At 42.8% G+C, this 14,413-nt stretch overlaps 1 protein-coding gene across 8 annotated transcripts in view; it reads right to left on the reverse strand.

Annotated features, from left to right (window-relative positions):
• ZNF711 (zinc finger protein 711) overlaps positions 1-14,413 on the reverse strand; it is a 45,851-nt gene that overhangs the window by 17,796 nt on the left and 13,642 nt on the right. For 5 of the 8 annotated variants that reach the window (XM_040614097.1, XM_040614101.1, XM_040614100.1 and 2 more), the window contains 3 exons: positions 13,559-13,698; positions 11,356-11,516; positions 758-862 (listed from right to left, as the gene is read on the reverse strand). In XM_040614097.1, the coding sequence (XP_040470031.1) occupies positions 758-836 (79 nt within the window). In that variant the 5' untranslated portion in view covers positions 837-862; positions 11,356-11,516; positions 13,559-13,698. Of the gene's footprint in view, positions 1-757; positions 863-6,143; positions 6,356-11,355; positions 11,517-13,558; positions 14,412-14,413 lie in introns of those variants that run through there. The other 3 variants (XM_040614104.1, XM_040614102.1, XM_040614103.1) reach the window with 3 other exon arrangements.

Here is a 14,413-nt window from a genome sequence, read left to right on the forward strand (position 1 = left end):
CAGAAATGGAGACCAACAAAGAAAAGAGCAGAGATTTCTTGCTGTCCTTTCTCTAAACCTTCAAAATTGGTGCAGTTAATTTAGCACTGCCACCAAAAGAAACGGTGCTTATTTAAGAAAAAGTATCCCTCCCCCCAACTCAACATAGAAACAAGTTTTCTTGTATCAGTCCAGTCCAAGGACTAACGTTCTTGACAGAAGACTTCTAAGCACATGTGAACATGCAGGTTCAGCTAAATCTGTAAACTGCTGCCTACATAACAGGTTGTTTTCAAAGACATTATTTCTCACCACATTTACTGACACAGCCTAAAGGAGAACTGGTGACAGTAATCAAGGTAAGCACACAAAAGCTCGGACGTTGTGTACATCCTGTACTGGATGTTATTTACATCTCCTGTACGTTGGAGACGTAGCTACTAGTCAACGTGAGTTCAAGCAGAAGCTCACATACCACAAAACCATTGAACTCCAGGTAACATTTTCTGTCTCATCTAGAGCACTCTGGGCCACAGACTTAGTTGCTTTTTTTTTTTCCTCCAGAATTAATTCAGTATTTTGAAGTAAGTGATTAAGCAACAAAAGGATACACAGACATAATATACACCACCTTAAAATCAGAATTTTCTCAAAAGCCATGCAAACAGCATTATCATATCAGTCATCTCTGCATCTTGGTATCATTTATAAACGTACAGCAAAAGCCTGAAAAACAGTCTTGATTTTATTCATTGTTTTTAATAGTTAAAATGTTTACCAAAATCCTGCATAATCATAGTGTGAGGCATTTTGGATTCTTGTGTTTGCAATCCAAGACTTCCACCACCTGGATCCATATTCAGCTAAGTTCATTCACAAATAGCTGCAATAAAAGCAAAATCAGAATTTATGTAAAACAGTGTTACTGTGTTGATTAGCTTTACTGGATTAATATGTCACACTGACAAACACAGAGCATTTATCCAAAACTTCAAGACAAAAGCATGCAGTACTTCATACAATTCACTTTGCTTTATTCTTTTGGTTTTATATTTTTTGACCCAAAATCCTGAAAATGTTTCCATCCATAAGTAGTCCTACGTTAATCAAAAGAATTACACAAGCAAGTGAAACCAGGTTACTGCCTGGCCTAGAACAGGTCTGTTTATATTCCATAGAATTTAATGGAAAAGTGCTTTCTAGCTACATTCAGCCTGCAGAGGTTCAGACTTCAACATTATTTCTAGGAGCAGTAAGCACAAGAAATGCCTAAATCTTCAATTTCCCCACTGCAAGCTGAACAATAAAATATTTTTGCCATTTTATGAGACTATGCCCACAGGGTAACAGCTCATTGACTGACAGTAGAGATCTCATCACCTGTAATACCAGCAGCAACAGCATCAAGCCATAGTAACCAAACAACAGAGCAAGCAACTGACCCTAGTTACCAGTAACTTAATTTTCTAGAAGCAGAAACTTTGTCAGGAAGGAAGTTAACTTTGCCTTAAAAGAAACTGTAGCTGTCTGTAGAAGCAAGAAATGCAAGTCAGCCGCCACACTGTGCACACGCTATTACTAACCGCATGCCTTACCATAATAACATACATGAGCAACTACACACTAACAAGTCACTTTTGCTCTATCCCTGTCTGTATATACCCTTTAATTATTGGGACTGGTTATTATGGTTGTGTGGAGCTGCATCGAAGAAAGTTGAGAATTTCATCAGGAGTATCAATTCTTCAGATTCTTTCACGATTTTCTATCTATCAGCTATTTCAAAACTAATTTTAACACGTAAATTTGACTGAACATTATGTTTAATTACATGTACATTTTGAAAAAGCTGTGTAGTGCACTGAATTTACGAGAACAAAAGCGCCAAAGCTGATTTTGTCTTCCAGTGTCTGTGTATGAACCCGTATTTCATTAAAAGTCTGACAAAAGGCCTGGTAGAAAACTTCATCAGCCCTTAGTTCGATTTGCACGCACAGTCCAGAACCACACGTCCATGCTTGATGCATCTTCACTGTCAAGGAAGGAACTGAGCAGTGAATATTCCTTCTTTTACACTCCTGAAATCCTCAGGCAAAGAAAGCAGCAAGTAGTCCACAATGATGGCAATTTCAAGAAAAAGTCACTGACCCACCCCAAGGAGTTTTCAACTAACTGAGAACACAAAAGAACCAAAGAACTTGTATATCACCTAGTGTCACTATTACCCTTTCAACACTTTCTCCGCATATTTGCTCAAACCTACTTCTCTCAAACTGTCTTTAAAAAATCTTCAGTACTAACTCTTGGGGACAATGACAACACAACATCATTCTTGCAGAGCTGCAAGAATTCCCCAATATAATTTCTCGAAGGTGCCGTAACAGAGCAGTTAGGTCCACAGACCAGCTGGTATCACAAAAAACCCAGTCAAACATGATCAATGACGAAAGCAGTCAAGGATTTAACTGGCCCAATTTCACCCATACAATCAAATTCCAGTGCAGTTTTAAGATTTAGCTCCAAAATCAAATTCTTTCACCATGTGAGAATTATAAAGCAGTTTCAGAACCTTAACGCGATGGTCTATCACTCCTAAATTACAGTCACAGCCACCTGAAATTTCACAGTAGCTAACGAATACTTGCTGTTACAAAATAAGATACAGCTCTAGACCATAAATAGCTAATTTAATATAGCAATTTCAGAATTAATGCAATACTCTAAAATTTCCTGACCACAGCCTTGCCACTCAGGTAATCCTTCCTTCTTAATGTACATGGATATGAAAAATTACCTTAAATTATATCAATCTGAGATTACAGGAAGGATATGCTAGGCTCTTCTTCCTTCTCAATAAGAAATTTAATTTATTTTCAGGTTATATAATTAGATGCCCAAATATACTATGTATTGGGCTACACTGAAAATTCAATACAAAGTAAGGCTATGATATTAATTTAAATTAAAAACTCTGCACGGAAAGTAAGTTATCGCCAAAAGGAGTACTTTGACAGTAGCTAACAGGACTGTAAAAACTACTGAACTCGCGGGTGCACGTAGTACTATGAATACCTTAAGCTTCCACTAAAACCAGATATGGATGATGACACATTAGCAGTAAACATGCTGAAGCTGCACCTCAGTTGATGCAGCTGGTATTCAACCACTACTTAAGTATACTCTTCTAAACCCTCAATGCAGACACAGGACTGAGTTGCATCAACTACACAATCACAGATTTATTTTATATATCTGCTTTTGGGTCTTAAAGGAATGCAGTGACAGCAGGAAAACCCCTTCCTGCTAACGCTGGAACAATTAACAACAGCTAAGGCCCACAATTCTCCTACAACTGGGTATTTTTGCTCCTAGGTTTCAGTAGTGCAGATGATTTAGTTCCATGCACTACACATGCATGCAAACCTTATTATTGGAAACAGCAAAAAATGTAGTACAGTAATTAACTCTGGTTCTTCACAGCTTCCTTCTGTAGTACAATGTGTTATATACCCACGCAATCATAGCAGAAATAGTCCAATCCTATGTTTCAAAAAAAGCCAAAGAAATAAGGCAGAAAGTAACAATCCTGTATGCTACCATAACCCTACACTTATGCATACCTCTCTTGCCTCTATTAAGATCTCAAGTTTTTCCTCTGAATTCACCTTCTCTTCTGTGTATTCAAAAGCAACTACCATAAAAATGCTTTGTAAGCATCAGCCAACAAAATAATACCACTTTATGACATTCCATTAATATTTTCATTGATTTTTCTTTTAAATACAGCATGCTATCTTGCACCAGGAAGGAGTATGTTATCATCAGATCCCAAAATGATGAATTTCATGAAACCTAAACTGAGACTCCCAGAGCAATGTCTGAAGGCTAAATTTTCAAAACATGTACGTGATACTGCTTTTCTTTTTTGAAAAATATAGTTCTTTTTCCAACTAGCTTCAGGAGAACATTGATTTTAACCTATTTCAGTTTTTTATCCCAAAGCTCTTCCTTACAGAGGACTCAGCTGAGACCAGGCAATGAATTTTAGAGTAAAAAATCCCAACTACATGATGCATCTGCCTACAGGCAGGAACACAACTGTAAATTACTACTGTAAATGGTGTTTTTTAAAATCCAAGATAATGGTTGGCAGACTGGGACTACCTAAGACCACAGATTTGTAACAGCAACACTCAATTGACAAACTGGTAAAGGCCCAGGCCCTTATAAACACTGCTCTTAGTCTACACGCTGATTTCTTAGCTTATTCTTCCCATAAAAGTATCATAAAATAACCATTAAGACTTTAATTTCCTTTGAGAGAGCTTTCAGAAAACACACTGAATTGAGAGATCTTCAGCAAAATATTTTGAGGAGGAAAAAAATGAAATGCCTCAGCACGTCTACCCTTCCCAGGAAAAAATATGGTCTTTCTTGTATCCGGAGGTACAATGAAGCTCCCAATCGATAGGCTGACTTCCAGGCATTGTTGCCATATTTAAAATTTTTATAACATATAGAAAATATTTCTAGAGAAAGCCCATTACACAACTGAGTATTTCTTCATAAATAGGAACATATTTAATACATTTTGTTGTATCCTATAGCATGGCCCTGCAAATGCTAAGCATCTCTCCAGCTTACACATACAACTATTCCCCACATGTTCAGGTGATACACTTCCAAATAAAGCCTATTTGCTTTGTCAGCCCTTAAGCCCTCCTTTAAAATCGTGAATTTCTTCTGAATAATATTTCAGTCTTGTTTACATATAATGAAATACATCGGCGTACTTTGTCAGGCATCCCAGGTATTTGTACGCTGCAAATGACATTTTGATTAAATCAAAAGGATCGAGCTCAGCTATAGAGCAACGTAACACAGTAAGTAAACTTGTAGGTAGTTGAAAAATCCAAACCAGATCTTTTCTGATTACCTCAACGTTCAAGTTCAAGAAGAATACAGAGAATTATCCTCCCCTGAAGATACCTGAGGGTTTTGAGGTTCCCCCCCAGCTGATTTTTAATGCAGCAACCAACAGAAACGCAATGAGAAACAGCTCTCCTCGGCAGAAATATTACACAGAAGGACTCAATTAAGAAAATCACGTGCAGGTTAACAGAAGCCCTTCAAGGAATAAAGACTGGGTATGAAAACTAACATATCCATTTTGAAGTCCTTTATTGTGTTCGCCTATCAAGCATCCATGACAACCTACCCTCGCCCTCTGCATCCCCTTAAAACGACAAAGACAAAACCAGCGAAGGAGATTTTGTCCGGCTGCCGGCAAGCGAGCCGAGCAGGAGCAGCTGCGCCTCCGCGCTACAGCCACGGCGGCAACACACCCTCCCGCCTGCCCCCGGCCGAGCCCGCACCGCCGGGTCCGCCGCGGCGGGGGGAGCCGGGGGCGCTGCGCGGGTGCGGAGGAGCGCGGTCCCCCGCGCGTGCTCGCGGGGCGGGCGCGCCGCCGGGCGGCGGGTGCGCGGCGGTGTCGGGCGAGCCCGCAGTGCCGGCCGGGCAGCCCGGCGCGGAGCCTCCCGCCCGCACCCGCTTCGCTCAGCGCCGGAGCGACCGGCAGCGGCCCCAGGCGCCCCGGCGGCGGGCGGCGCGCGCAGCAGCGGAGGCGGCCGCGGGCGCAGGGGGCGCGCGGAGACAAAGGAGCCCGCGGAGGGCGCGCGCCGTGGGACGCCGCCCGTGGCAGGGGCGCGCAGGGCAGGGCCCGCCACCCGCGCGGCCTCCCCTCAGCGTGCCCCGGGCCGCCGCCAGCCCCTGTCCTGCGGCCGCTGACAACCCCCCCCCCAGGGCGGGCTCGGGCGGCGGCACAGGGGCCGGGGAGGCGGGGATAACCCCTGTCCCGGCGGCGCGGCGGCCTGCGGAGCCGCAGCCTTCCCCGCCCCGCCGGCCGACATCTTGTTTTCCGCCATTTTCTGGCCGCCCGAAAAGGCCCCTCAGCCGCTGGGCCTGCCGGCGCCACCCGCCCGCCCGCGCCCGCCCGGCACCGCAGCAGCCGCCGGCGCCCGGGGCTCGCCGACCCGCTGGGAGACGGCGGCGGCCGGCCCCACCGGCTCCCGCGGCGGCAAGGCCTCGGGCGCGGCCTGCCGTGAGGCCTAACAGCCTCCATTGTCCCCACCCCCCGCCGGCCCGGCTCCGCCGCCGCGGCTCACCTGAGCGGCTCCCCGCGCCGGGCGGCCGCGGCCCGGGGGCGGGGGGGGGTGCTGGGCCCGCAGGACGCCGCCGCCGCCGCGGCCTGGCATTCGGGTCCGCCGGGTCCGGGCCTGCACCAATCACGGGCTGGGCTGGGCCGGGCGGCGGGGCGCGAGCGCGCGCGGCCTGCTCCCCTCCCCCCGCCGCCCGCTCGCCGCCGGCCTCGCGGCGGCCGCCGCACGTCACTGCGCGCCCCGCGCACCGAGCAGGCGCACCCGCCGCGCCGAGGCCGCTGCCCTCACTCTGCCCGCGCCGCCGAGCGCGCCTGTGCGCCGCGGGGGAGAGGCAGCCGCGGGGGGGGAAGAGCGCGGACCCCCTCCTCCCTCGCCGCCGCCGCTCGCTGCCTCCCGCGGGGGTGCGCAGGGGTGGCCGCGGGGCGCTCTGCCCCGGCTTCCCGCGGGGAAGTAACAATGCCCAGGGAACAGCCGGTGCGGCCGGGGGAGGGCAGGGGGCCCCGGCGAGCAGTAACGCAGCCCGCACGGAGCGCCCGGCACGGCCCCGCGCCCGCGAGGAGGCGGCGCCCGCCCTGAGGGAAATCGCGATCAACGTCCGCGTGGGGCCCCGGGCCGCGCCGCGCCCCACACGCGCTGCCCCTTGCACACGCGGCTGGGTGCGGCCCCGGCATCGCGCCGCGCATTTTGGAAATCCTTTGCTGAAACAAGGTCGGGTCCAGCCCCATTTCTGTATTCTCTATTTTGAATGTCAAGTATTTCTATATATACACACTTACTTCGGAGAGAATGCAAAAGCAAGCGTGAAGGTAAAAGGTTTCAAAAAAGGTTATGGAGATCCCAGGTGAACTGGGCCTGCCTCACTGCCCTCCCGGCCACCTTCAGTTCCCCAAGAAAAGATGAGGGCACCCCGACGCAGCAGCTGTGCCTGTCCTTGTGCAATAATGAAACAGTACTCTGACATTAAAGACATGAGGTTTGGTATTTAAAATGCATTCTTGCCCGTAGTAGTAGTCTCACGTATAGAATTAACAAAAATCCTGACAGAAACCCTGGCATAAATCACAGTATTCACATTTTTTTCAATTGTTTCAGGTACGGCTGCGTGAATACCAGCATCTCTACTCAAGTAGTTATCTTAATACAACATTGGTAGATCTAGCAAAAAAGAAGAAAAAAATAAAAGTCTAAAGAATTAGCATGAATACACCTTAGTAACCATAACAGTAAAATCATTCAACACCTGAAAACAGCATACACTTCCAAATGTAAATATGCAAAAGCTTGGGGCTAGAGAAGCCCAGAAGGTCCCTTCTCTGATTTAACTTAACGGGTTGTAACTGTCACTTTTTCTAAACCTGCTTTAAGCTAAGGGTATTTTAGCATACACCCCCCTCTGGTTTAGAAACTGCCTTACTACATCTGTGCACAGGCTACGATGAACGGATTGTAGTACTGTTTTGTACTGAATTTCAAATGCCTGAATTTCAAACACCATTAGGGAAATAAAAGCAATTCTTCTCTTTTTTTTTCCTGCTTGAAATACAGGTAACCCATAGAAATGGATCTTTGTGTTATAAAGTTTTGCCTTTACAGTTGCATTTGATATTAGTTTTGTTCATAGACAAAGAGTGGGATTCAGTTGCCTACATGTCTAATAGGATGTCCAAAATAGATACGGCTGATAGAGGACTCGCCCTCTTCTAAAACAGCAGCAGGACATCAGATGGAATGTCAAAAATGTGTCAAAAATGGCACCAGGCAGCTATGTGTAGGTACCAAAATTATGCAAGTAAATCTCATTTTGCACTACACCATTATAAATTGCAGTTCAATACAGAGTTACAGGGGTTTTTGTTCTGTAATTCTTAGAAGATTCTTACTCCTGGACTCTCACCTCCTTAGCACAGAACTTTGAGACCTCTCCAACGTTTGACCCTCCTCCCCTTTATTTAAGAGGTGAGCAATAGAACAGTGAGGTAAAGCTGTCCATAACATGCCACACACCGAAGTAAACACGTAAAAGTATCTAGTCAGTTCTTCCAGCTCTAGCAAAAGATACACATCCTAATGACAGAATAATTTCAACCTGATCAACACAATTAAGGAATGACAGGAAAAATACCTGAAAAAGGTAATCACAAAAACTGAATACTTAGGGAAATGGTGAGAGAGAATCTCACAAGGTGATACAATCAGAAATGCAGAACTACAGAGAGATTAATTATCCCTTTCAGCAAAACCCCATCTGTGCTGGATTCTGTCTTAGAAGACAGAATATCAAGGGAAATCTCAAAAGCAAAATGAACATAAAATAGCAACAAGGCTATTGCCAACAGCATGACGCAATGTTCAACATCAGACCCAACGTGCAAATTTGCAGAGGGAGGCAGCAATTACAAAGCATTGGTCAGAAGCAGAGAATGAAAAAAACCCACCAAGACGCCAAGTTCACAGCGACCCACTATCAGAAAGTGCAGCAGTGAATCACAAAGAAAGCACAAAAGCCACAACACCATGCTATTTATCAATTTAAACTGTTTATACTTGACGGGGAAATAGCACATCATAACTGTGATACCTAGCAGATGGCCAGCATTGCTCCTTACCTTTCATTTCACAACGCAAAGAGTTCAAAGAATTACAGAGCTGCTCTGCTCTCCAGGTAAGAAGCAAAACAACCAAAGCACAGTGCTTTGCAGACTGCGTATTCAAAAAGGTACTCCCTAATATTATTCTTGTTTAGAAGTGACACCACTGTATTTTAAGCAGTTTCTTCACAGTTTTCTTTCACATACAACTGCCTGATGTTACTACTGATGACCTGACCACAAGTGGTGAAGTGTATCAGGAGCAGCTCCTGTGGCTGATGTCCTGCAACTCCTGATCTGCCCACCCAAGACTAAACAGCAGGCAGCAGAAGTCTGATGAGGAAGGCTTCATTCCCTGTGAAACTTCATTCATTGCAGGTTGAACAGCCTGAGTGCATTGGTTCCAGGCAGCTCTTCTCTCGCCAACACCACATATATTTGACAGGATTGCCTTATCTCTTACTCCTATTCCTTTTCAAAGAGTGGTGGAATGTTAAATAGAACACTCAAATTCTGTGATCACTTTCAGGTTGGTAAACAGAGCTACAGAGGTCAACAACAACCAGAGTTTGTTCAGTTATGGCACTACTGGAGGCTAACAAGTGACAGAAAAAAAAGCAATTCAGCAACAAAATTCACTGACACATTAGGATCTGACTTTCTGGGGTCAAAACAGTTTAAACTGATAGTCTATGACTGAACAGATGTGCTAACACCACTTCTGCATGTTTCTGAAGATAACAACTATTTTCACTTCTCTTATTTCTGATAGAAATTGAAAAATGACTGGATGATAGTAGGATGCTTTTACTGAACATGCAACAAAATTCTTGACACTGATGTTACAAGCATTGTTCTAGGCTGTCTGCAGACTCGGAAGACACTGTAATGCAGGTTTGCAAGCAGTCGACGCTCAGAAAAATCTCTGGATTCTTTTTAATGAGTTTTGGTGCGTGTGTTTCAACTATTCATGAAAAATTCCTCTACCACCATTAGATGATTTAGCAGTTGGCAAATCTGCCCTTGATATATACATCAGGTCCAGACTCAAATGCCTGTGGGTATCTTGCAGCAGAAGTAAAACCATTAAAACTTACCCACTTTGGACATTTCTTACATTGGGGGCGAAGAAAAAAACTAAACCAAAACAGCCATTTGTGGCTGAAAAATAGAGAATGCCACCAGCTAGGATGGCAACTAAGTTACTGAGCCAAGAAAAACTGCCAGCTTTGGAGCCACCTTTCCTTTTTTCCCCAGCAGGAAGCTGTACCTACTCACTAAGTACTTGCAAGGAACAGGAAGCGTCTGAATAGGTTTCCAGCTTCTCTGCTAACATACTTGCCTAGGGAAGCCCGTGCAGTCTGGGCAATTAGAGTTGTGGAGAGCACTGAAAGTGCCAGGAAGCAGTTAAGGCATGGAGCTGTTGCAAGGAGAGCATTCTGATTTATATAAAAGAAATGCCGGTATTTTCACCTTTCTAAAAAGTTAAGATTCTGAGATGTCTTATAGTTTCAATGTATTATCTAACACTACAGAAAATCATTTAATACGAATGTTAAAATAATGTGCTTGAGACTCTTTGGAAAATGGGAAATATATCCAGGACTGCAGTATCTTTAATTTGTTAAGTGGCAAGGTAGTCAATTTTCTATAGCTTCACTTATTTTCATTATTTCTGAAAAAATTTACAAAGAAAGCCACTGCATTTTTAAAGGCAAACTTTTTCAGGTCTTAGTATCCGTAAAATGATGAAGGAAAACAAAGTGAAAAAGAAACAAGGGACAACAGAATGGGCTTACAAGCTGAGGTTGCTGCATCAGCCAGTACTTGATGCATCTTGGGATAGTGGGAAGCCGAATGCCTTGTTATGTTTGTACAATGCTGCCAGTGTCAGTGGGACAAAATGGGTATTGGCTGAGAACAAAGCCTTCCTTCTACCTAATCCTGCAGGTCACTGGTGTAACAAGAATACAGATTCTGACTACACTATCCAAAATTTGATGTAATTTGTTGTTTTCTTTCTTTAAATATTGTGTCTTTAACCAGAGCAACGTCAGTCAGGGCACAACAGGCTCTACATGCTACAATGCCTTGAAGAATCTTTGTAATTATAGTTAAGAGAAATTCACAGTCCTACTAACAGAATTCGATTTGGAACCAGCATGTGGGGGGAGATCATGACAAAGAGCGAGGCAAACATCAAAAATAAACGGGTGGGCCAAATGGACACCGAGAAACTGTACTTGGCAAAAATGGTCTTTGACAAGTCTTTCTGAGAAATATGGAAAAAATATAACCCCTTACCCCCTTTGATACGGATTTAAACCATCCCAGGAAGCAAACAAAGAAAAGTAATGATTAGCATGCATATTTGTCATTTCTGATGGTGAAACAACTTTTTCCTTTCTCGTAAGTTTCTTCTAAGGAAGGGCAGCTTTCTCTTGTTTAGGCACAGGACGTACAGTTAATCACAAAAGAACCCCATGTCCCGACAGATATGCAACAATTTAAGCAATAAGTAGAAGCAGCTATGTAAACTGTAAAATCAGGTGTTCACAAAAAGTCGTCACCAATTGCACAGTAAAATCAGATGCTAATAGCATGTTTTGTTTTATAATTATCTTCTATACCTTTTCTTTGCAACAACTTCTAGTGCTTTCCAATAGTTACGTCTATTTCCTCTGTGTCACAGCCCACAGGGTCTTACTGATCTCTCAGCATTTGGATCGTCCACTGATCACACAGCATTCCAAGACATTCCAGATACAGGAAGCACTGGTACTTAGTATTTCTGTAAAGAGATTAGAATTAAATCAGTAGCATGACATATGCTCCCCAGTATGCTTGCTATTAAAATAATCTGTATCTAATCAAACTACATTTATGTATTTCTTTTATAAGTATCTGAATGTCTGTGCTGCTTCTGAATGTGTGCTCACCAGTAGCTTTGGGAGATCAGCAGGGCCAGCTAAAAAGCTGGAACAGCAGAACATTTGATTGCTACTGAGGTGTATTTTTTTTTTTTTTTAATATAAATGAAGTTTCTCTAGCCTAAAAAGGAGGGCTGAAGAAATCACTGGGCTACTGTAGAAGATAAAAAAATGCCCAGACATGGCCATTAACATTTCTCTTGACCTGCAGCGATCCTTTGTAAGTAATCCATAGACCAAAAGCACTACTCTGGAAGGAAAACGTTGTATTTTCTTTCCTTCATCATTTCTCCACTGCATTAACAGCAAACAATTAAGAATGCAGGACTCAAACACACACGTGCACACATACTTCTTGGAATACTTGGAACATTTTTCTACCCATAAAATTATTTTTAGGGATATTACATGACATGGGGGGGAAAAAAAACCACAACACTTCAGATGGGTAAATTAGGTTGCAGGCTCTGATATAACGCACGACTGGCAAAAGATTTACTTGTACAACAATACACAGGTAGACAGGTAGTGTTCTCACCTTAATTAAGGACAATCAGAGCACATCACAACTTTTTATTTAATTATTTTTCCATTTACGCTGAAGGCCCCACCTTAATATTTTTCTGCAGTCAAAAAAAATACCTTTCCGAACTGTGAGTTTGCTTTTTGTAAAATGTTAACATTTTTCTTTTACAATTAACTTCACCCATTTTGTCTTTTTTTAAAAGTCCATTATAAAAAGAAATGCCTGTTTTTTACTGATACCTTATACCAATTATTGGTGCCTCCTGTACAGAAGTAACCCAAAAGGCTCATTCACATAAACCAAATTTAATCACAAAACACTGCTCTATCAAGATCTGGGCCAGAAAGACATTAGTAATTGACTAACACAACAGTTTTAATGAGACTGGTTTTTTAGGCACAGAAAGGTCTTACGGTAAATACATCTGTCTACAGATCATTCAGTTGTTGGGCAGGGGGTAGGGGAAGCTTGCTAGCACACTTAGTCATATAAATGATTTCATAAGGTCTGGAATAATTTAATTACCCTGTACATCATACTATCTGTACTTTAAATACATAATAGCGACTTTCCATAAGCGTTAATAAATTTGAATTATGAAGTGGTGGAGGGAGGGGAACAGGAACCCAAGAGTCTCAAAGGAAAGGTGCTTTCTAAGAGGAAAGTACTAACAGAACTATTAACAGCCATATTTTTCAAACATCAGTTGAAATTTTTTTGTATCATTATTCAGGAGAGAGTTTGGAAAAATATTATAAATTTTAAAAAGTTTACTGTGACAGTAAAGGTAACAAGACAGTTGTTACATGAGAGCACTCATATTATCATTACAGAAGTTTTCAGCATGGCTGGAAACTCTCTTTGCCCATATTCCAGTGAAATCACAAGAGATACTGGCATGAAAAAGCAGTGTTGGTGAAACGGACAGAGCTTTTGGGCATTTGTTTTTTCATGTCAGCCATATGAATTCCCTTCACTGTACAAGGAGTTGGAACATAGAATTCCAGTAATTCCTCTGCCAGAGCTAAGGGTTCTCTCTACATTGACTGAACTGTCTGTTCTTAAGGGGATGTTTTGGGCAGCCATCCCTCAGTTTGGTGAAAACCCTGTTTATATGACTCATAGTATCTTAAGTGTAAATGACTCGGAAAAAGATTAAAAAATTGCAAAACGTATCCAGTCTAGAATAGAACTGGCAGGTATGTGATATTCCTGTAGAAAACACCTGGATAGTAAAAGGTGGTTTTAGGCTTTTTATTAGGTCACAACTTTACTTTGTGACATAAATACTACCAATTTGAATTATGATAATTTGTACTCAGTAACAAGGCAGAAGACTATATAATATATATGCGTAGGTATGTTATCAATATATACCTGATACTGTCTCCCCTCTGCCTAACCTGCATAAGGGGAACTCCTGCTTGAATGGCCAAATGTCTCATACTGAGGTCACTGGTTAGAAAAACGGGCTGTTGCTGGCTCTGGTCTCCCCTAATGGCTGAGAATGCATGGGACTACGCAAAAGAGAAAAAAGAGGTTATTAAAAATATGCATAATAATATACTGCAGATTACTGGAAGTGTTAGTTTACACTGAAATATAAAACTAATAAAGCTCACTACCGCATGTATGACATTGACGCAGTTAACATTAAGACTTCTAATGTTCTATCTTTTTAAGTTAATTTTAGTGTCAAACCCTTATCTTGCAGCCACAGATAAAAGTGAATTCAAAGCAGCAACATATTCTTTGAGGTTTTGGGGTTTTTTTCACTGTTACACTGAACAGTGCCATAATATTTAATTTTCTGTATTCCTATAATAATTTTGAAAAGGTTCTAAATTCATGACAGGGATACCTTCAACATTTTCCAATTTTATGTTAAAAAAAAAAATCAGGCCTTCTTCATGGCCCGAAATACCAGAAAGCTCCAGTCTGTTTCTGCAGTAGAGCCATGCTACTTATGAGGAAAACATTTTGTTGTCATTTAGTTGCCTCATGGTAAACAAGTTCTCTGCATAACTTATAGGTAGGAGCTGCAACAGTTGGCTCATGTTAGTGAGGAGGATTAAAGTGAGGAAACACAACTAACAAAACTGCATTTCTAAAAATAAATGAAAATGAATAATTTGTAATTAATAGAGGAAAGCCATACAAGACATTGGATAAATCAGTATTTCAGAATTTAGCTTCAGAAGCAAGAGAAGCAGACACTGACTTCTGGCTGAT

This window comes from Falco naumanni, chromosome 14 (genome assembly GCF_017639655.2).
Source record: "Falco naumanni isolate bFalNau1 chromosome 14, bFalNau1.pat, whole genome shotgun sequence".
In the NCBI taxonomy this organism is placed as follows: Eukaryota; Metazoa; Chordata; class Aves; order Falconiformes; family Falconidae; genus Falco; species Falco naumanni.